This window comes from Apium graveolens, chromosome 3 (genome assembly GCF_009905375.1).
Source record: "Apium graveolens cultivar Ventura chromosome 3, ASM990537v1, whole genome shotgun sequence".
In the NCBI taxonomy this organism is placed as follows: Eukaryota; Viridiplantae; Streptophyta; class Magnoliopsida; order Apiales; family Apiaceae; genus Apium; species Apium graveolens.
The window spans coordinates 275,181,716-275,203,608 of record NC_133649.1 but is presented as its reverse complement, the minus strand read 5'-3'; the positions used below and the strand labels follow the sequence as shown (position 1 = coordinate 275,203,608).

The 21,893-nt window shown below is 31.9% G+C and overlaps 2 protein-coding genes across 4 annotated transcripts in view; both read left to right on the top strand.

Annotated features, from left to right (window-relative positions):
* The first annotated feature begins 2,271 nt into the window (after nucleotides 1–2,271).
* Nucleotides 2,272–5,331, top strand: LOC141713366 (uncharacterized). 3 transcript variants are annotated; one of them, XM_074516748.1, is made up of 7 exons: nucleotides 2,272–2,454; nucleotides 3,274–3,696; nucleotides 4,184–4,298; nucleotides 4,494–4,587; nucleotides 4,699–4,743; nucleotides 4,823–4,905; nucleotides 5,138–5,331. In XM_074516748.1, exons 2-6 carry the CDS (start codon nucleotides 3,692–3,694, stop codon nucleotides 4,864–4,866), a joined length of 303 nt encoding a protein of 100 aa, XP_074372849.1. In that variant the 5' UTR covers nucleotides 2,272–2,454; nucleotides 3,274–3,691; the 3' UTR covers nucleotides 4,867–4,905; nucleotides 5,138–5,331. The 3 variants fall into 3 exon arrangements, with proteins under 3 accessions (XP_074372849.1, XP_074372850.1, XP_074372851.1); XM_074516749.1 differs by lacking the exon at nucleotides 5,138–5,331 and having other exon boundaries at nucleotides 4,823–4,962; XM_074516750.1 differs by lacking the exon at nucleotides 5,138–5,331 and having other exon boundaries at nucleotides 4,816–4,962.
* Nucleotides 5,332–5,579: 248 nt separating this feature from the next.
* Nucleotides 5,580–21,893, top strand: part of LOC141713364 (histone-lysine N-methyltransferase ATX3-like) — a 37,461-nt gene continuing 21,147 nt past the window's right edge. Inside the window, exon 1 of the mRNA XM_074516745.1 lies at nucleotides 5,580–5,630. The gene's annotated coding sequence lies outside the window, so the exon portion shown is untranslated. The remainder of the gene's footprint in view (nucleotides 5,631–21,893) is intronic.

The window sequence follows — 21,893 nt, the reverse complement described above, 5'->3', positions numbered from 1 at the left end:
CTTGTTTTGTATTGGCAGGTTAAGTTACTGGTTTAGCGAAGGCGAAACAGATGAAAGCAAGATTCCCTGCTTTTGTGGAACTCCTTTCTGTAAAAAATTTATTAGTTAAATAAATCGAAGATCAATATTTGATACAACAGATCATGAAAACGTCATCTGAGAAGATTTGTTTCCCAAATTACTTAATACAAGTGTGTGAGTGCGCATTCTTGTGACTTTTTGTCTTTGTGATAAAAGCAAGTAATCATAATATTTAGTGATAATTATAATATGATATTTTTAGATAGTAGTGTTCTATATAGTCATAAATTGGGAAATATGTTGGTATTTATATATTGATGATGATAATAATCGCTATTAGGTATTTATTCAAGTTTGGATGTTGCTTATATATATATATATATGATTTTTTGACATGATTGAATTGTATATTGTTGACTTTCGTGTTATCCTTGAAAAAAACCTCTAATATTTAATCATAGTGTTACATGAATGTTTTCAAAGCTTTGATTCTTTCGGGAAAAGATGGTATATTTTAGAAAACATTAGTTTGGCACCCCAACATTTACCTAACCAACTGAGTTGATGGCAGGCTCATTAAACAAGTTGATTAGGATTCCCGACTAATTTTTTGTTAGTTTGAGTAATCGAATTGAAGATATTGCTTTAAATAATTATCTACTATTTATAGGCTAATTACACCAGTAGTCGAACCAAAATCTAACAAATATCCATGAAGTTTAATTCATCATACGTTCATAGCATTTTTATGGGATCATGCTAACAAATAATAATTATTATATGGTGTCAAACATAACTTTTTGGTAGGGTTATATATTTAATGAACGTATGAAAATATCTAAAACCTTTATATGTAAACATAACCTAGCCTAAGGACAAGTCCATTTAATCTTAATGAAACAATAAAAGTGATATACTGATATGTACAATTGGGGTTCACCTTTTTTTTCGTTTGAAAAATGCTTTGGGATCAAAAATGATTCTTCTGATAATCTATACTAGCTTAGAATCTGTGCGATACATGGATGGTTTTTAATTTAATTTTTTACCTTTTTCGGAAAATTTTAATATTTTTTTTGAAACATGATCCCTTACATGTATATTGACAATAAATATAATATGATATGCTGTTGATGTGATTCAAACTTCAATCTCTAAAGTAGTCAGAAAAATAGATAATACAAATTATTTGACTATAATATACTGAAACCTTGATCTTATAGGAGTAGATAATATTCTTTTAGTGTTGCATCTAGCGGTTCTCATTTATTTGCCTTGAAATCTAACGATGGTTATTTACTGTACTTAAGCGACAACTAACCAACCAATCAAATATCCCATATAACAGTGTAGTATAAATTGATTCGGGATATTTCAATTTACAGCTCAACGAGTTGCCCGCGGTGATAAATGAATTTCTCGTTTCTAACGCATTAGCTAGTTGAACACTTAGGTCGGTTTACAATGCCTTATTTAAGTTCTTGGTTTGCTGACCCTCTCCAATTGCTCCCAACCTCCTGTATTTGCCTGATGAAACAGTTTGATACTTTATAAGTGTTTAATTGTTATGTGATATAACATAGTTTTGGTTTCTCTTTCCCCCTTAATTTTCACTCTTGATTTTTTTTGCGTTTCTTTCGATTTCTAAATTTTAGATTATACATTTCAATTTCAAGTTTCATAATAAAATTTAATGGCGAGAATGCATCTGATGCGAAGAAAAGATCAAAGGGTGTGATCGTGTCCTGTTTTTATTAATTTCTTGTGATGTATTTCACATACTTTATTACAAAATTATAGTTTCTAATATTTGTGAAAGATGTTAACAAAATTGCACGCATGTTGTATGACATAAATCAATTGGTTACTTTATATAGAGAACCATTTCGGTTGTTGTATGACATATATCAATTGGTTACTGATGTATTTTCTATGTCGGACCTGTCATTTAATGCAATTAATTAGCTTTGAAGTCTAAATTTAATATTTTGTATATAGTTTGTATTATCTGTCCTTGTAGGAAGTTAGGAATTGATTTTATGATTTTTGAAGGTGTTCATTTCAGATTTTTTTCCACAAAGAAATGCTCTACTCCTCACGTCCTTTATTTGCTTGTATGCACCTAGTAATAAGAAGTAGAAAGGACTAGTTATTTATGTATATATTTTGTGCCAAATCATTGTGTTCTAATTTAACATCCTTGAGATTTTTTTTTTCAAATATGTTTTTTATGGTTTCAGGCACGGAAAGGTTGAAGCCTGGGATTTAAGAACGTGTGTAATAATGTAGCTGTACTCTGTAAACCTGTGTTCTTAGGCTTTGACTGCTCGTGGTCTCTTCGGAAACTTCAGAAAAGAACTATTTGTGGACAATGACTGTTGTTAGCCAGACCACTGTTAGACATTGTTGAGTCCGCTCCTGAACATGATATTGGTTAGTTGATTAACATGATATTAGAGCTTTATACACCCACTGGGCTACGAGGCCTTTTATCATGAATGCTTAAATTAAATGGTTGAACCCATTTATTATATTCTGGTTTTGTTCGATTTTTTAATATTTCTCATAAGTTAAGGAAAAGCTGTTTCTTTAATATATGGCGGTGATATCTCCCCTGGCCCCTTAATATGTAGGAAATTACACATTCTGTTAAAGAAATTAGAATGGTATATACTGATTTTTTAACAATTATTTGCTCCTTTCTACTATTCTAGTCGCTTTGACCTTTTGAATTATTTTTAAGGTGAAAATAAAATAAAATAGTTGCACTAGTTTTTTGTTCTTATTAGTATATTTTTTGCAATCTTGTTAATTCTTTGTTTTTAAGCAAAATAATAAAAAATCAAAGTATATTTTGTGTAGTTTTTCGTGTGCACCTTAAACTACGTGCATAAATTTAAAGTGACTACCATTGTGGAACAGAGGGAATAAAAGAATACAAAGTGACATTTGATATATGTAGCTTCACTATTTCAGTGTTGTAGCTGGTACTTACATGTAAGTAAAAGAGAGATAAAGAAAGAAAAAGATACTACATTCTCACATTTCAGAAATTCAAAGTTGTAAAGTTCAAAGAATTTGTATGAGCAGATGAATGAACCCATACAAAAAAGACAGGTTAGCTTATGCTGAAGCCACTTATCTACGTAATTATTTAAGAAGTAGTTATGGCACTTAGTTTGCAGCTCTGTTGATTTTGCGTAGTAGTTGGTTAAGTATATCTAATCTACTGAGAATATACATGTGCTGCAGGTGATGGTGAATTCCTACAAACCGGACAGCTTCCTTTCAGCCGAAGCCACTCGTCAATGCAGTCAGCATGGAAACAATGTTGGCACTCCGGAATGCACCTGAATGTCTTTTGGCATTGTAGTCCGATAATCATATTGGACAAGTTATATTACTAAGTCCTGGAAGTCTTCGGCTTTACCTAAAATTACTTTGGTATGTGATTCAATTGTTCCTTCATCTAAGCCTGGTGTGCTAATCACCACAACGGGTGCTATTGCTGCTTCATTAGAATTGTGCTGTATGTTATTTGGATGAACACCGAGTAGTCTTCTGTCCATAAAGCACATGAAGATAGCTATACTCATTGAAGCAGCAATGGTTGGCAAGGCAATGCACACACAATGATCTTGAATATAGAGATACCCTTTGTACCTGGAAAATGAGGTTAGTTCTCTGTTATATATTTGAAACAGATACCAGCAGATATGTGGGTTTATTGAAATCATAAAAGTGTGTCTGTGCTTAGACATCAATGGTCTTGTATTCTAATTGCTTGTTTTTCTCATAAAAGTCTATCAGTGATTAAAAAGCATAATTTCATCAACAGTTTCTTCATCTTTGAGTGAACTTCTATATTTATGATGTGTTGTTTCTGTATTACGGAAATGTGTATTCTGTTTGTGTACGTAATTTAGTTTCTCCTCTTACATGTATGAACTGCTAAACTCACGTATACCATGACTATCAGATATGTAGCAGTAGTGAGCTGTCTACATGTATGAATTGTCACCTGGTACTTTCAGTAAAATTGAATGAAAATTCTGCATTTCTTCTTTAGAGAGGGGCCCTACTGTGAAAAATGGCATAATAGACGAATAACTCTTTGTTTAAGAAATTTGAATCAAAGCAAGAATGATGTATAACGTTTCAGAGTTTCGAAACTTGCTCCACGTGGGAGAAATGATTACCCCAACTCGTCAACATCAGGAACAAGTGAGACTGAGTCTGCTGCACGGTGTTCTTTAGTAGAATCATCAAAAAATACGGTACACGTAAACTTTACATGTGAGGTCCTCTATATCCCTCTGTGTGGAATTTCTACCCTCACTATAAAATTCTTTATTTCGCTCTATTTTTTGCACCTCTTTTCAAGGCTTTTAATGTTATAGTGTCTGCTGTATGAATTTTCATATCTTTTATTCGTCCTAAGTCTTAAATATTTTTCTTTTGTGCAATTCTAGAAGAAAGGAATAGAACCAAGATTCTATGAACTGATGGGACCCACCCACCATTCTTTGAATGCAATTGATTGCTTAACTGACTGCCAACTGCCAAGTAAGGGTTTTTAATGCATTTGTTTAATTTGTCGTCAGCTTTGTGTTTTTTTCCTTTGGGTAGTTTGTTGGATGAGTTATTTATAAGTTGTATGTAATTCTCACTCTACAGGAAGATGTGTTCTCTACATTAACCAAACTTCTATACCATCTGAAGGTAACTTGCAATTTCTTTTTAGACATTTATTTTTATAACAAATTCTCTTTTGCTGGTTTTTTATTGCCTCAGGTAACAGAAAATAAACGGGTTTGCTTTCGTAAATCTGGAATACATGGATGAGGTTTATTTTCCAGACGGCACATTCAAGAAGGATATATGGTATAATATGAATTGCAGGTTTCAAATTATAAAATGACTTCCTGGATACGTTTTCTAGTTGTCTTTTTTTTTTATCATGTTTATTTAGATTGATTTGTAAAAGAAACATTTTATTGCAATTAGTGTTAGACTTTTGTCCCAACTCCCATGTATTACAACTCATACTAATGACAAAATTGCAAACTTCAAGTTTCGTTTGTCTGGGAGGGACTAATTGTGCTTTTGTCACTAGGTTTTAGAATATCGAGGGTAGCAGTTACGAGGAAGGATGGCTGATCCCAGGGAAGCCCTCTTTCGCTGAGAAGGCAAAGATTGTTACGTGAGTAGTTTCTTACAATTCGTCTGTTTAGTTTAGTTGTGTGAATTCACAGGTTTGTGTTCTTGTGGTCATATGAATGTCAAGTGAATTTGTAGTTTGATTGAAAACGTGTAGAACTTAAATGATCAAATCAAAAATGGGATGATATGATACACGGGAGACTGAGTTGACTATGAAGGTGAAGTTGTTGCCTTGGTTTGCTGCTTTCTGGGATCTATTAAAATACTGGTTCAATTTTTTTTATTACTTTTTGCAAGTAAAAAAATGAAGCGCTGATTCTGGTGCTTAACTTCGTCAATTATTGATTAAAGCTATTCCACAGTGCCTTATGCAGTTTATGGATACTGCGCAAGAAATTATTGATGGAACAGTCAAGGGGAATATAGCACGCTTAATCAATCATTCAGTAAGTTTTTACTGCTGAAAAATATGTTGCCAAAGTACATTTCTTTATTATTTGTACCCATCGTATGAAATCTAATAAATTTTACTTGGAGGATCGTTGGTTTAAAATCTGCCACCTATGTTAGATTTTATTCTTTTATGTTTAAGTATCTATCCTTGCACGTCCAGGTCTTATGGGTCTTATTATATTACCAAGTATGTCACCTGACTGATCCTGTTTATGACTAATATGAGATCCATAGTCATGTTTCTTGTAGAACCCTTAGCATAAGAACTCTTAGAACTGCTACATCTTAGGTAAGTTATAGAAATTTCTCCAGCAGAATTCGCCTTGTTTCGTATTTTTGTATTCTTTAGCTGAACTTTTTAATTTTATCGGTATTATGAGATATTTTAACGATTGAATTCAGAGAGTCTATTCAAATTTAGGGTTATGCAGCAGAATTCTATTTCAAATTTAGGGTTATGCAGTATCATTTGTCTTATTTGTAGTATTAAATCTGCAGTAGAATTCGCTTTATTGTGTAGTATATTTTATTCTATAATTGGTAATACGACTTTTAAAGTATTAGTGTAGTAATTTTGTACTTTGTACATTTTTATTGTCATACTAAGTAATCAATGTCTTTAAAGTTAACTTGTATATAAATAATGCATGAGGTACATGTTGGGGGTACCAAATCAATGTTTTTCTATAAGATACCAAACCAATGTTTTCTATAAGATATCATCTTCTTCAGTAATAATTAAACCTTATGAAACCTTCATGTAATATCGTGATTAAAGACCATGGGTTGTTTTTAAGGATAACACGAAATTCAAGGATATACCAATTCAATCATATTACAATATCGATATCAAATTTTATATATATAAGAACATTTAAACTTTGATAAATACCTAATGGTGATTATTATCATCATCAATCTATAAATCCGAAAATTTTCCTAATTTAATGACCACACACAATGCTACTATCTATAAAAGACATAATATAATTATCACTTGATATCTCTAGTACTTGCTTTTATCACAAAAAAAGTCATAAAAATACTCCCTCGCATGTGCACACACACATTTTTATTAACTAGTGTTTATGTACGTATCTACATCCATTTACTTGTGTTCAATTCATCCTGGTCCTTTTGTTATTCTCTCGGTCCCAATTTATTCCAATCAAGCCTCTCTCAGAAATCTCATTGTTTCAACATGCGAAATTGTAAAACATATCCAGCATATCTGTACAGAAGTTCTAAGCTTGTTAAATTGATGTGAGAGTTGAGTCAGAATAGAATTGTAATGCATATAAAGGTAAGTGTGAGGCTGAAGTGTACAAATGATAATATTACTATTAAAAAATAGTAGGGTGGCATTGTTTGCTGACCAGATTCACTAATTTGCGCTTTTCAACCATTAATTATGCAAACATAAGGTCACTTAAATTTGTTTGAAGTTTGTTTGAAGTGATAAGCGTTGTTTGTTTTGTAAGTATTAACTGATTAAAATTAAAATGGAATTAAACTTAGGATATAAAGTTCATTTTTTGCATGACTTAAATATTTGGTTTATATATGTCAACAATTGACCCACTTTTCCCTAGACATAGTTTCTTTTTGTTATAAGTGTGCTCTATTTATTGTAGTGCATGCCAAACTATTTTGCTCGGATAGTAAATGTCGGCATAGTAGATAACACGATAATTCATTTTGATAAAACTGATGTCTTTGTCGGAGATGAGTTGACGAATGACCTTTAAAGCCTTAAAGTTATTCATAAACACGTATATATTTTTTAATCAACTAACTTTAAGTGAACCAATGTCATCTATATGTCTTGATTTCTCTAGGCAAGTTAAGTTGTTGGTTTAACGAAGATGAATTAGATGAAAGCAATATGTCCTGTGTACGTGGATATCCCTTTTATAGGAAATTTATTAGTTATTTAAATTGTGGATATCAATATTTCATACTACAGATCATGAAAACATTGTCTGAAAAGACCTCATGTTTATGTATGTTTACTTGTTAGATACAAATAGTAGAAGGTTACCTTTATACGCCAAATCTCCGATCTCAGATAATTATGATTAAGGTTTAGATATTAAAGTGATCATGGAGAGTTTGGAGAGTGACATATAAAGGTAACCCTCTGTTAATGAAACAAGTAAACATACATAAGCACGAGGCATTCTCGGAGAGATCTGTTGTATGGAATATTGATCTCAATGATTTATTTAACTAATAAATTTCCTACAAATGAGAGTTCAACAAAAGCAGGAACCTTGTTTTCATCTGTTTCATCTTCGTTAAACCAGTAACTTAACCCAGACAATAGAAATCAAGACATGTAGATGACACATGTTCCCATAAAATTAGTTGAGTTACGAAAATATACATGTTTATGAATAACTTTAAGGTTTTAATGGTCGTACATTAACTCGTCTCCGACAAAGACATCAATTTTAGCAAAAATAATTATCTTGTTATACCCTTACTGGCATTTATTACCCGTGCAAAAGAGTTTGACATGCACCACAATAAATGGAGCATACACATATTAATAAGAAACTATGTATAAGAAAACGTGCATCAATTTCTGACGTATATAAACAAATAAATTTAAGTGTTTGTGCAAAAAGTGAACCATATATCCTAAGTTAAAATTAGATTTGATTTTTTCTTAGTTAATACTTATAAAAACAAATAATGTTTAGCACTCCAAACGAATTTAGGTGACATTGTGTTTGCATTATTAGTGGTAGAGCAAGCAAATTGGTGAAGGTCCTCAACAAACAATGCATCCCTGCTATGTTTTACATACTAATATTATTTTTTGTTTACTTCGGCCTTATAGTTACCTTTTCAGCATCACGTTGATGTTCTAATCCACGTACACAGGACATATTGCTTTCATCTAATTCATCTTCGTTAAACCAACAACTTAGCTTGCCTAGAGAAATCAAGACATATAGATGACATTGGTTCACTTAAAGTTAGTTGATTAAAAAATATATACGTGTTTATGAATAACTTTAAGGCTTTAAAGGTCGTACGTCAACTCGTCTCGACAAAGACATCAATTTTAGAAAAATGAATTATCTTATTCTCCACTCCGCCGACACTTACTACCCGTGCAAAATGGATTGACATGCACAAAAATAAATGGAGCATACACATAACAATAAGAGACCACGTTTATGAAAAAGTTCACCGATTTCTGATGTATATAAACCAATAAATTGAAGTCTTTGTGCAAAAACTGAACCATCTATCCAAACTTAAATTAGATTTAAATTTTTCTTAGTTAATACTTATAAAAGCAAATAATATTTAGCACTCCAAACAAATTTAGGTGACATTCAGTTTGCATTATTAGTGGTAGAGCAAGCAAATTGGTGAAGGTCCTCAACAAACAATGCCTCCCTGCTATATTTTACATAGTAATATTATTTTTTGTTTACTTCAGCCTCATACTTACCTTTTCAGCATCACGACGATGTTCAAACTCAACTGCTATTAATATAAGGAGTTTAGAACTTCTCAATTGATGGTGGATATGTTTTACTAATTCAGAGATTTTAATAATGAAAATAAAGGATATACTAATTCAGTCATATCAAAAAATTGATATCATATTTTTACATACATAAAAATAACATCCAACCTTGGATAAATACCTAATGGTGATTATCATCATAATCATCATGACCGATGTATAGATCCCAAAATATCCTCGTTTAATGACCACACAGAATGCTACTACCTAAATATGACATAATATAATTATCACTTAATATCATTAGTACTAACTTTTACCACGAAAACTAAAGGTCAAAAAAATGCGCCATCACGCGCGTGCTCACTGACACTGGTATTTACTAGCTTGGGAAACAAATAAAACTCAGCATTCATCTTTTTTCTCTGCGTAACTATATATATTTATCCATGTTCAATTCAGCCATGTCTCTATGTAATTCTCCCAGTTCCCAATTTATCTCAATTAAACCTTTATCAGAAATCTCATTGTTTTAAACTCTGAAATAGTAAAATATATCCAATATCTATACATAATTTCTAAGCTCGTTAAATTGATGGTTGTTGAGTCAGAACTTAATTGTGATGCGTAAAAAGGCGAGTGTGAGGCTGAAATGTAAAAATTATAATAATATTATTAGAAGAGATAGTAGGGAGGCATTGTTTGCTGACCAATTTCACTAATTTGCTCTCTCCAACCATTAATAACGCAAATAAAAGGTCACTTAAATTTGTTTAAAGTGATAAACAATATTTGCTTTTATAAGTATTACCTGATTAAAATTCGAATGGAATTAAACTTAGGATAGAAGGTTCAGTTTCTGCACAAATATTTCAAATAATTGGTTTAGATATGTCAGAAATCGATTCAGTTTTCCTTTAACATAGTTTCTTTTTGTTATGTGTATGCTCCATTGATTGTTGTGCATGCGAAACTGTTTTTCGGATAATAAGTGTCGGCCGAGTAGATAACAAGATAATTCATTTTGGTAAAACTTATGGTTTTGCCGGAGATGAGTTGACGTATGACCCTTAAAGTCTTAAGGTTATTCAAAAACACGTATATATTTTCAAATCAACTAATTTTAAGTGAACTGGGGACATCTACATGTCTTGATTTCTTTTGGCAAGATAAGTTACTGGTATAAAGAAGATGAACTAGATGAAAACAATGTTTCATGCTATGTGGATATCCGTTTTTTATGAAATTTATTAGTTATTTAAGTCAGAGTTATCAATATTTCATACTACAGATCATGAAAACGTTGTTCGAGAAGACATCATGCTTAAATATGTTTACTTATTTAATCCGGATAACAGAGGTTACCTTTATACGGCAAACTCTCCGGTGTCGGATAATTATGAATACGGTTGGAAATATTATTTTAATCATTGAGAGTTTAGTAGATAAATTTAACCTTCTGTTATCCAGATCAAATAAGTAAACATACATAACCATGAGACATTCTCAGACGACATTTTCATGGTCTGTTGTATGAAATATTAATCTCAACGATTTATGCAATGAATAAATTTTCTATAAAAGAGAGTTGCACGAAAGCAAGGAACCTTGATTTCATCTGTTTCATCTCCGTTAAACCAGTAACTTAACCTCGCAATAGAAATCAAGACATGTAGATGACACGGGTTCACATAAAATTAGTCGAGTCACGATGATATACATGTTTATAAATAACTTTAAGGCTTTAAAGGTCGTACGTCAACTCGTCTTGACAAAGACTTCAATTTTAGCAAAATGAATTATCTTGTTATCCACTCTGCCGACTTTTACTACCCGTTCAAAATGGTTTGACAATTGACATGCACAACAATAAATGGAGCATACATATAACAATAAGAAACCACATTTATGAAAAAGTTCATCGATTTTTGACGTATATAAGCTAGTAAATTGAAGTCTTTGTGCAAAAAGTGAACCATCTATCCTAAGTTAAATTAGCTCTAAATTTTTCTTAGTTAATACTTATAAAAGCAAATAATGTTTAGCACTACAAACGAATTTAGGTGACATTCTATTTGCATTATTAGTGGTAGAGCAAGAAAATTGGTGAAGGTCCTCAACAAACAATGCCTCCATGCTATTTTTTACATAGTAATATTATTTTTTGTTTACTTCAGCCTCATAGTTACCATTTCAGCATCACGATGATGTTCAAACTCAACTGCTATCAATATAAGGAGTCTAGAACTTCTTGATGATGAATATGTTTTACTATTTCAGAGATTTTAATAATGAAAATCAAGGATTTGCTAATTCAATCATATCAAAAAATTGATATCATATTTTTACATATATAAAAATAACATCCAACCTTGGATAAATACCTAATGGTGATTATCATCATGACCGATCTATAGATCCCAAAATATCCTCGTTTAATGACCACACATAATACTACTACCTAAATATGACATAATATAATTATCACTTAATATCATTAGTTCTTACTTTTACCACGAAAACTAAAGGTCAAAAAAATGCGCCATCGCGCACGTGCGCACTAACACTTGTATTTACTAGCTTGGGAAACAAATACAACTCATCATTCATCTTTTTTCTCTGCGTAACTATATCCATTTAGCTGTGTTCAATTCAGCCATGTCTCTATGTAATTCTCCCAATTCCCAATTTATCCCAATTAAACCTTTATTAGAAATCTCATTGTTTTAAACTCCTAAATAGTAAAACATATCCAACATCTGTACATAAATGCTAAGCTCGTTAAATTGATGGCTGTTGAGTCAGAACTTAAATGTGATGCGTAAAAAGGCGAATGTGAGGCTGAAATATAGAACTTATATTAATATTATTAGAAGAGATAGTAGGGAGGCATTGTTTGCTGACCAATTTCACTAATTTGCTCTCTCCAATTATTAATAACGCAAATAAAAGGTCACTTAAATATGTTTAAAGTGATTAACATTGTTTGCTTTTATAAGTATTACCTGATTAAAATTCGAATGAAATTATACTTAAGATACAATGTTCAGTTTCTGCATAAATATTTCAAATAATTGGTTTATATATGTCAGAAATCGATTCAGTTTTCCCTTAACATTGTTTCTTTTTGTTATGTGTATGCTCCATTCTGTTTTTCAGATAATAGGTGTCGGCCGAGTAGATATCAAGATAATTCATTTTGGTAAAACTTATGGCTTTTACGGAGATGAGTTGATGTATGACCCTTAAAGTCTTTAAGTTATTCAAAAACACGTATATATTTTCAAATTAGCTAATTTTAAGTGAACTGGTGCCATCTACATGTCTTGATTTCTTTTGGCAAGATAAGTAACTGGTATAACGAAGATGAGCTAGATGAACACAATGTTTCATGCTTATGTAGATATCCATTTTGTAGGAAATTTATTACTTATTTAAGTCGAAGATATCAATATTTCATACTACAGGTCATGAAAACGTTGTCCGAGAAGACCTCATGCTTAAATATGTTTACTTATTTGATCCGGATCATAGAGGTTACCTTTATACGACAAACTCTACAGTGTCAGATAATTATGAATACGGTTGGAAATTTTAATTTAATCATTGGGAGTTTAGCATATAAATTTAACCTTATGTATCCAGATCAAACAAGTAAACATATATAAGCATGAGGCATTCTCAGACAACGTTTTCATGATATGTTGTATGAAATATTAATCTCAGCGATTTATGTAATGAATAAAATTTCTAGAAAAGGGAGTTCCACAAAAGCAAGGAACCTTGATTTCATCTGTTTCATCTTCGTTAAACCAGTAACTCACTACTAGAAAAAAACACCTTAGACATTGGGTAAAAACCAATGTCTATGTAAAAAATGTATGATGTCTTCGCTATATCGGTTAAAGATATTTTCTCATAGACATTGGTTTAAAACCGATGTCTACGTAATATTACACATCATTTCTGGAAAATTTTTGATGTCTAATCCATATTCTTGTTATCTAATTGTGTAATGTCAAGTTCTGAAATACAATATTAGGACGATTAGGCCTATTTAAAACTATAACATATTTATAAATTAACATCGATTGAAAATAAAAAACTTATGTCTCATACATATTAGACATTGGTGAATTCTAAAGAACCGATGTTAATTTGAACAATAAACATCGATTTTTTTCTAAGTAACCGATGTCAATGTGAACAATAGACATCGATTGGTTTTTTATAACCGATGTTAATATGATAAATGGATATCGGGTGTTTAATTTTGAATCGATGTTATTGCCCTGTTTTCATGTGCTAATATTCCTTTATTAACATCGAATATTTTGTTTTTACTGATGTCTTTGTGATTTTAAGACATTGCTTTTATATGTATAAACTGATGTATACAGACCTTAGAAGTAAAAGATATTTCCTCGTCCTCAATAATTTCCTTCATGTACCTCATGACCACATAACCACATTCAACCCCACCAGGCTGTTTCGGGGATCCCTGTCAAGATAAAAATAAAATCAGCTCGATTTACAAACCGATCAAATCATAATTACTGTCTACAAGATTCTTACTATAAAAATTATAATATAAATTACTTACTACGAGATTCTTGATTTTAGGAGCTTTGTTTCCCCTTCCTGTTTGAGAATTAACTTATTTCATTGTCCTGCATATTATAATGCACGGTGTCAAGAGTCATATTCGAATACAAAAAATAAATTAAAACAGCCGAAAAATTAAAAGGAATAATATTACTCTGATAAAGCTTTTTCCAAATCGTCAAAATGAGTTGGATGAGGCAAAGGATTGAGAATGTAAATGTCGCCATCCCATATTAGGACCAGAATCCAGTGAAAACTATATTATTATAAATTTACACAAGTCATATTTTTTTAAAAAATAGCCTAAAAACCTAAAAGAAAATTAAATTAATAGATTACAATATGCATTTAAGAATACTTACTGATGATTATGTGGCAGGAAGAATATGTGATTTTGATTACCCTCTTTCAACTGACTACCAACATTTCGTTGAAATTCAGCATTCAAATTAAAGTTGGCGCCAGGATAAAAAAATCCATACATCATTCTTACGAACCCTCTTAATTGTACTATGCAAGTGCCTATACATATGTGGGAGAAATTAAAATTACTAGAAGACCTGTTGTGCGATAATTCAAACAGTACCTATAACCAGGAAAATAAATTACTTACGCCATATACGCAGATATCGCAGCTTGTCCAATAATGTCAAACTCTAACAATGCTTTTAAATTCTCATGCAATATATATATTGTCTTCTCAACTCCAAATACATCATAATCACATGGAATAGGGATCGATTCCCCGCTGGCTTTCATAAATGTCGTAGCATGTTTGTACAATACCTTATATTGGCGTGACACTTTCTTGCTGACCTTTATGTGATTGAACTCTGCTGAATTTTTTGCACCTCACCCTTGTTCTTTGACTGTGACACGTCTCTTTTCTTTTTCTACAAAAATGAAAAGAATATAAGTAGACATTTATTCACCTAATTAACCCCTATTTTTCAACTTTTATACTACTTTAGCAACCAACAAGCACATGTAAAATACCACCAATGTCCGGAGGACGATTAAATTTCGAGGCCATGCCAAGTGAGAACCAACGGCTTCAAGAACTTGTTCTATTTCACCAGGTATAGGCACGGGAACTAAAGCTTCTGGTTGGATATGTCCATCAACCGACACACGAGCATGTCCAGGCTTCAGGGGCACTCCATGTACCGAAACATTCATTTCATCATCTTCGAAAACAGTACCAAAAGCAACCTTATTTTCTATGCTATCCACCAAAATCTCACAAATTTGTGGACCCTATAATTATAAGGAGTAAATTATATAATTACTCTACAATTTGAAGAACCGTATAATTAGAATAATATTTGTGAAATATACCTTCTTTTCTGATGGAGGGGGTTGATCATAAGCAAGACAATCATCATTCATCAATATTTCTTTTGCTTTTGGTGATTTACACTTTACTTCTCCTTCAACTGGTTGGCAACTTGCTATATCCGAAAAATTCAGAGAATGCTGATTAGATCCAGTAAACAATGACTTGAGCTCAGCCATTTCCTGCCTTGTTCTTTTCAACTCCCCTTGTAGCACTTTATCACGGGCCAACAACTCCGCCTTGGTAATTGCAGGCTTTCTCTCTTTCGGCAGATTAAAGAACATTTTTGGGATGACAAAACCTCCAACTCTTCGAACCCTGCCTGAATGCTCAGGCGTTCCGAGTTCCGTAGTCAACACATCATCAGTTCCAGATGGTATGAATTCACCCTTCTCCTTCTTTTCGAGTAATTCGTCCTATCAATTAATCAAGAATAAACATTATAGCCAGATTAATGGAACATTTGGCTAACTAATGTAGATATGAATAATCTATTGGACAAATACTAATTCTTGATCTTAGGGATATATTATGAATAATCAAAGAATAAACAGATTTCTCATTATAATTTGTTTTTCTCGATTAAAAGCAGTTTTTTTCATAATTATTACTTACAATTCTGGCAAATACTGCTTCTTGATCTTCATCAATCTCCTCATCATCTAGCTTTGACTTTCGAGCCTTTTTCCAAAATATTGCCGGATCTGGTTTCTCCTCGGGCTTCAGTTTGCCTTTCTTTATCCGTTTAAGATAAGAAAAAAATTAAAAGGTGCTATTAAAAAGTAATATTATGATTGACATTATAGCTAGGTTCTTACTTCATCCTCTTGTAAACCAATGTAATCCTTCCTTGACAAACGATGATGATATTTTTGATTACACACTCTTTTGCTCTGCAGGGTGCGTAGTTTTTGCATCATACAACGAATAATTATATCCAAGTAAATATACTAAATCCAAACAAGGAAAGGTGGCAAAGAAAATGCATCCATACCAGCCACTTATCACCTGTCCTCTGCGCGATAAATCTCGTCCAAGTTTCTTGACCCACAAACCGATAATTTTTTGGAGGCCTCTTCAGTTTGTTCTTTTTTTCAACATATGGCATCACGTGTTTAGTTGCTAAATCAGTTTTAAATTGTGTCCACTTCTCTCCTGCAAACTTAAGCACCATAGCCTCACTTTCCGGAGCAACTTTAAATGTACCCTATGGACAATAAAATACATAAATTTACAAGGGTTAGATAGTAGTACTAAAAACAAGTTGTGTGTGTCAACTATAATTTAATACCTTAATATCAAGCCATAATTTATCTTTCAATTCCCGATCCACATTTGGCCAGCTTACAATGTCGATAGGAATCATAGTGTACCTCTGACAGGAACTCTAAACTCAATGTATCTAATTTTAAATCTCTTGCCCTGAGCCTTCCTTACCAATACTTTTTTAAGAGAGGAAACACCTTGTGCAGCTCTCAATCTTTTTTTCGCAGAATTAGAATTAGTTGTCGTTTCTTGTTCAGACTGTTGCTTTTCAGTTCAAGGTTCACTTAGTGCTCGTCCATCCTGATCACAATGCTCTTTGACCTCCTGATCACTTGGTGCTTGTTCGGACTCTCTGACCTCCGGAACCATCCGTTTGGCATCTTTGGAACTGTCATTAACTTTTTTAGATTTGCTTTTGTTGGTTCTATGTTTCTTTGCCATTTTGGTCCCTTACTCTGAATAATAAAACAAGAAAGCATTAGTCACTGGTTAAATGAACTATACATGAATTAAAATGCATTCAAAATTACATATACATGAAGAAAAATGCATTCAAAATTATAATTGGAAAATTACAAAAAAAAAACAAAAAAAAACAAAAAAATATAAAAAAATACAACAAGCTGAAAAAAATTATAACTAAAAATTACAAAAGAAAAATTAAAAAAGAAAAATGCATTAGTCACTATTGTTCATTTACTCAAAAAAAATACAAAAGAAAATGAAATATGCTGATTAAATTACAACAAGCTAAAAGTACACAGAGCTAAATTATATGGATCATTTTTTAACCCAAATTCCCTCAACATTAGGCCTAATACTATGCGCAACATCTTCATTGATCACATTACAAGCAGGGATGTTAGAGCATAAGGGAGGATGTTTCATGATTGTGTCACCCAAATCATCGTCGTTATACAACTCTTGATAGTCTCGAGTTGTGGAAGTTAACACAATCGACCAAGTAGGATCAACCAGATCTTAAATGTAAAAAACCTGGCTGACTTGGTCAACAGAGACATATTTATCCTTCTTATGGACTTGTCGATTGAAATCCACAAGTGTGAAGCCAAGATCGTCGATCTTTATGCCTTTATCATTCTCTGCCCATTTACACAAGAAGAGCAGGGCTTTGAAACATGGTAATCCAACTCCCATACTTCCAAGATTATGCCATAAAAGGTCATATCACTCTCAATGGGCTTTAAATCCTTCGCACTGGACACATGTACTACCTTAGCAATCACAGAAACTCCACTATTTTGAACAACCCGCGCATCATCTCGGTCCTTCGTAAAGTATCGGACTCCATTGACTGAAAACCTTGATAAGTTAAAACAGAAAATGATGGTTTTCCAGTGAGCCATTGTATCGTCTCTGAAACAACATCGAGATTTTCCTTCATTTCACTACTTACCTATGCATAATATTATATAATTAAAAAAGTCGTCAATTACAAACTACAACTAACAACGATTTAAGTAGACACTACACAAAACCTACTTTTTTCAAACCAATCGGCAAATAGCCGATTGTGCTCTCCCATGAGCCAATGAAAATTTTTCTTCCCTCGGTAAATTTCATCAAAATACTCCTTGTACATTCTGAAAATATGCATAAATATGAGAAATAACCTATAAAAATTACATCTTTAAATAAATAGGACAAGTTAATAAAATAAACGTACACGATATAGGGATATGAGAGAAATACAGGTACATCTGAATGCAATATGAATATCCTTAGTGTTACACCAGAAGACTGCTGCAAAGCACATGCCAAACTATCACACTCTAGCTGCTTAATCTCAGTACTCTATTAAAGAAAGTTTATCTTTTCAAATCCTCAAAGTGAATCAATGCTCTTGATAAGATTTCTATTTCAAACCCTTGACTCTAACAAAAAGGGGGAGAATTTTACAGGAGTCAGTGAGTCACATCTCTAAGAGTGAGGAAACTCTAATTAAGGGGGAACAACTCTAGCTATGAGGGAGCAAGATGTCCTTAACAGAAGTTTACAAGAGTCACAACTCTAGCGGAGGGGGAGAAGTCTATAGATATCACAACTCTAGCCAAGGAGCAATAAGCAAAAGAAAAGTTTATGTAGATTTGTTCAACCAAGGGGGAGCAAGATGTTTAGCTGAGGGGGAGCTAAGGATAACTCTGTAAATATTTTCTGAAAATCTTTTCAGCTAAGAGAGAGAAAGGGACATCAAAAATCCACTAGAAGGATAATTGTGCATCAACAAAGGGGAGTAATGGCATAAGAGAAAATATTTCCATCGCTTGGAGGCTATGAACTGGCTTAGGCTGAAGATTTATAAACACATTGAATAATCAATGATTCAGTGTCTAGTTAAAGCTAGCCACAGAGTTAGTTTGACAACTGTAAGTTGATAAGCATTCAACAAATCCTAGGGAAATAGAACAAGTACAGCTGCAAGGAAGAAACATAATTTAGTTGTTGGGTTTCATCAACTATCTCTCAATCCTAAGAAAAGTTTGCCAAACTCTGCTTTTCACAAAAAGACTTGAAGGTCATCAACAAAAAAAAAATCCAACCAAATTAGTCTTCAAATATCAAATCTTGTGTTTCAAAAAAAGATTGAGGAAAATGACTTAATCATATATATAGCCAACATAGATAAGCATTCTTCTAAACAAACTTCATCCAAACAAGGTCCATGAAGTTAAAAAGTTGCACTCACTTTAAGACTGTCTGAAAAGTCACAAGTTGATCAAAAGAAATGAGTCAACAACTTGTAACTTCAAACACGGATTCTTGAAGGAAGGACATTCACCCTTGACATGAAGACACACTAAGACTCTACAACAGCTGGAAATTTCACTTTCAATGTCAAAAACCATATACTTAAGAGAATTAATGAAGATCTAACAATTCTCATGAAGAGGCTATACTGTCTAGGTGAAGGATGAATGTATCTTTCTTAAAGGGACGACTTGGAACTTTAAACAACAAAGAAATCTGAAAGAATCTATTTTCTCATATGCTCAGGAAGAAGGAGCTACTTTTAGAGTAACTTCTTATCCTAAAAATATTTCCTTGTATATTTTATTTATAGGAATCTTAACATATCACAATTATGCACGCAGAATGATTATTTATTAGGATGTGTTTTGTTATCATCAAGGGTGTAATTTATGGCTGTTATTCTATCAGTCATAAATTGAGAGAGATTATTAGGAATCAAGTCTAAATCCTAATGATAAACAAAATTAATTTTGCATAATTATGTTAAGACATAATGTAATCTCCAATTGCTAGTCGTCCTAAGGGATAGCCATTGGAGGAGTAGCACATCAAATGATGTGTCATTATAACATCTTCTGTGAGAAAGACAATAAACATATATCAATGCAATTATTCATTCAGAAGTCATATTGACTCAATGGATAATCTAGAATAATATGTCTAAGTGTAAATATTCAGGTAATTTAGATTAGGTGAAGTGAGTCATCAACTGCTAGGGAAGACAAAACATTAACAACTATCTACATCAGTCCATCAACTGTTCAGCAAGTGGATGTCGGTGGCTAACGAAGGCTGTAGCAAAAGACCTTCAATGGCTATGAAGGTCTTGGTCGTATGGTTATCAACAACTATGAAGACTTATAGCTATTGATAGTGACATGACAGTGGTCAAAACCTAGGACTGAACAACAGATGGGCCGATGGGAATCTCAATAAAAGAATATGAGTAGCCCAGATAAACTTGCATATGATCTTAGTTTCTGAAGAAGAAGAAACATTTTATTTCCATGCATGTCAAAATTGGAGAGATATTCAAGTCTGTATATCAAGATAAAATCTATCCTCATTTGTCAAGCATCATGGGAAAGAGAATGAAGAAGCAATCTTGCTGGACCTCTAAGACTGCAATATGTTTTGTCTATCAAGCTTTATAACTTGGTAATATGTAAACCAAGTAGTAACAGTGTTTAACTTAAGAAATAGGTTTTTCATTTCACGGAGCTTTAGAGAATTTTCCTCCTATGAGTGAAAAACTGAAAACCGCAGTTGTAAGATTTCATTTGTAATTGTAACATATTATTTTTCAAAAATAAACTTCAGGTGGTAAGTCGAAAACAACCCACCTGAAATTATAAACATCTGTGTTCATATTTCCTTTCCCATGCACAAATTAACTTGAAATTTTAATTTATATTCAACACCCCTTCTACAAATTAACCTAAGTTGATTGTTAGTGAATAACAATAATAATAATAATAAATTCTGAAAATTTGAGATATTACGTTACATACACGAACTAAAAGTATAAAAAACGAACGAAGTCTAATTATTCATAATTTAAAACGTATTTTTAAATTTTTTTTAAAGTTCTTTTGTGAGCATCGATCTAATAAAAACTTGAACTTTTTTGTTGAATACTCGTTTTATTAGAGGATCTTTCATTCATTGTTTAATAAAAATTACACATTTCACACGAAAAATATTCAATAGATCAAAGTAGTCATTTATTCCATGTGTAGAAGAACATAATATGCAATTCCTTGAAAAAGAAAAAGATTTGTACAAAGACCACTATTCTAAAAATTATGAATTTAATCGATTAATCCTTCACAAGACGCTCGAACGAATTAATTTTTGAAATCCGATTAATCCGTATAAATCACTAGTATAATCATAAAAATATTTTAAATAATATTTTATTATTAAAATACATCCGATTTGTACTCCAATTAATCATCTCGATTAATACCTGATTTTTGATTAATTCCATTTTTTTAATTTAACCGATAAAGTCCATTTTCAATTTTTATCGACAAAACGTATACTATTAGTATTTTCATGTCATTAAGAATAAAGTATATAATTTTTCTAGGCGGGATTTTGAAAAAGAAACTCATATTGATGGTGAGTAAAGCCAAACACGCTCTTATTCGTGATTTTCCATTCGTGTTCCTCAAATTGGAGGACATTTGATCTAGCAAAAGCATTGTTAACTACATAAATTGATTTGGGGGAAAAAGATAACTTTTAAAAGACGAATATAACCCTGATTTCTCTTATATCGGTTAATAAAATTGGCAAAAATACACATATTGAAACGAAAAATAAAGTTTAATATAGTAAGTGATTGTTGATAGTTTACTGATTTATGAATTAGAGTATCCAAAAATATTCTAAAACGCTAATTCCAAGCACACAAAATACACTTTACTCAAAATTTAATGTTTGAGTATTTTTATTTTTATTTTTGTTATTTTATATGTATTTTTATATAAAACTTATGAAGCACGACACAAAACATACACGAACAAAAAACAAACAAATACTTAACGTATCATATTTGGCATTACGTACACGAAATAAAATATATGAAACGAGCAAAGTCTCATTATTCATAATTAAAACGTATTTCCAAAAATGATACCACACTCTTCTTTTTATAAATTTTGTTGTGAACTTATAATTTTTAAACATTTAACTTTTTGTTGGATACTTGTTTATTAGAGGATCTTTGATTCTATATTTTAAAAAATTACCCCTTTCTTAAGAAAAATATTCAATAGATCAAAG

Bases quoted from the DNA above. Each gene is read 5' to 3' on its own strand.
- LOC141713366 (XM_074516748.1), top strand. The intron at 4,299-4,493 runs GTACACGTAAAC...GTGCAATTCTAG, and splicing joins TAGAATCATCAAAAAATACG to AAGAAAGGAATAGAACCAAG. The intron at 4,588-4,698 runs GTAAGGGTTTTT...CTCACTCTACAG, and splicing joins AACTGACTGCCAACTGCCAA to GAAGATGTGTTCTCTACATT.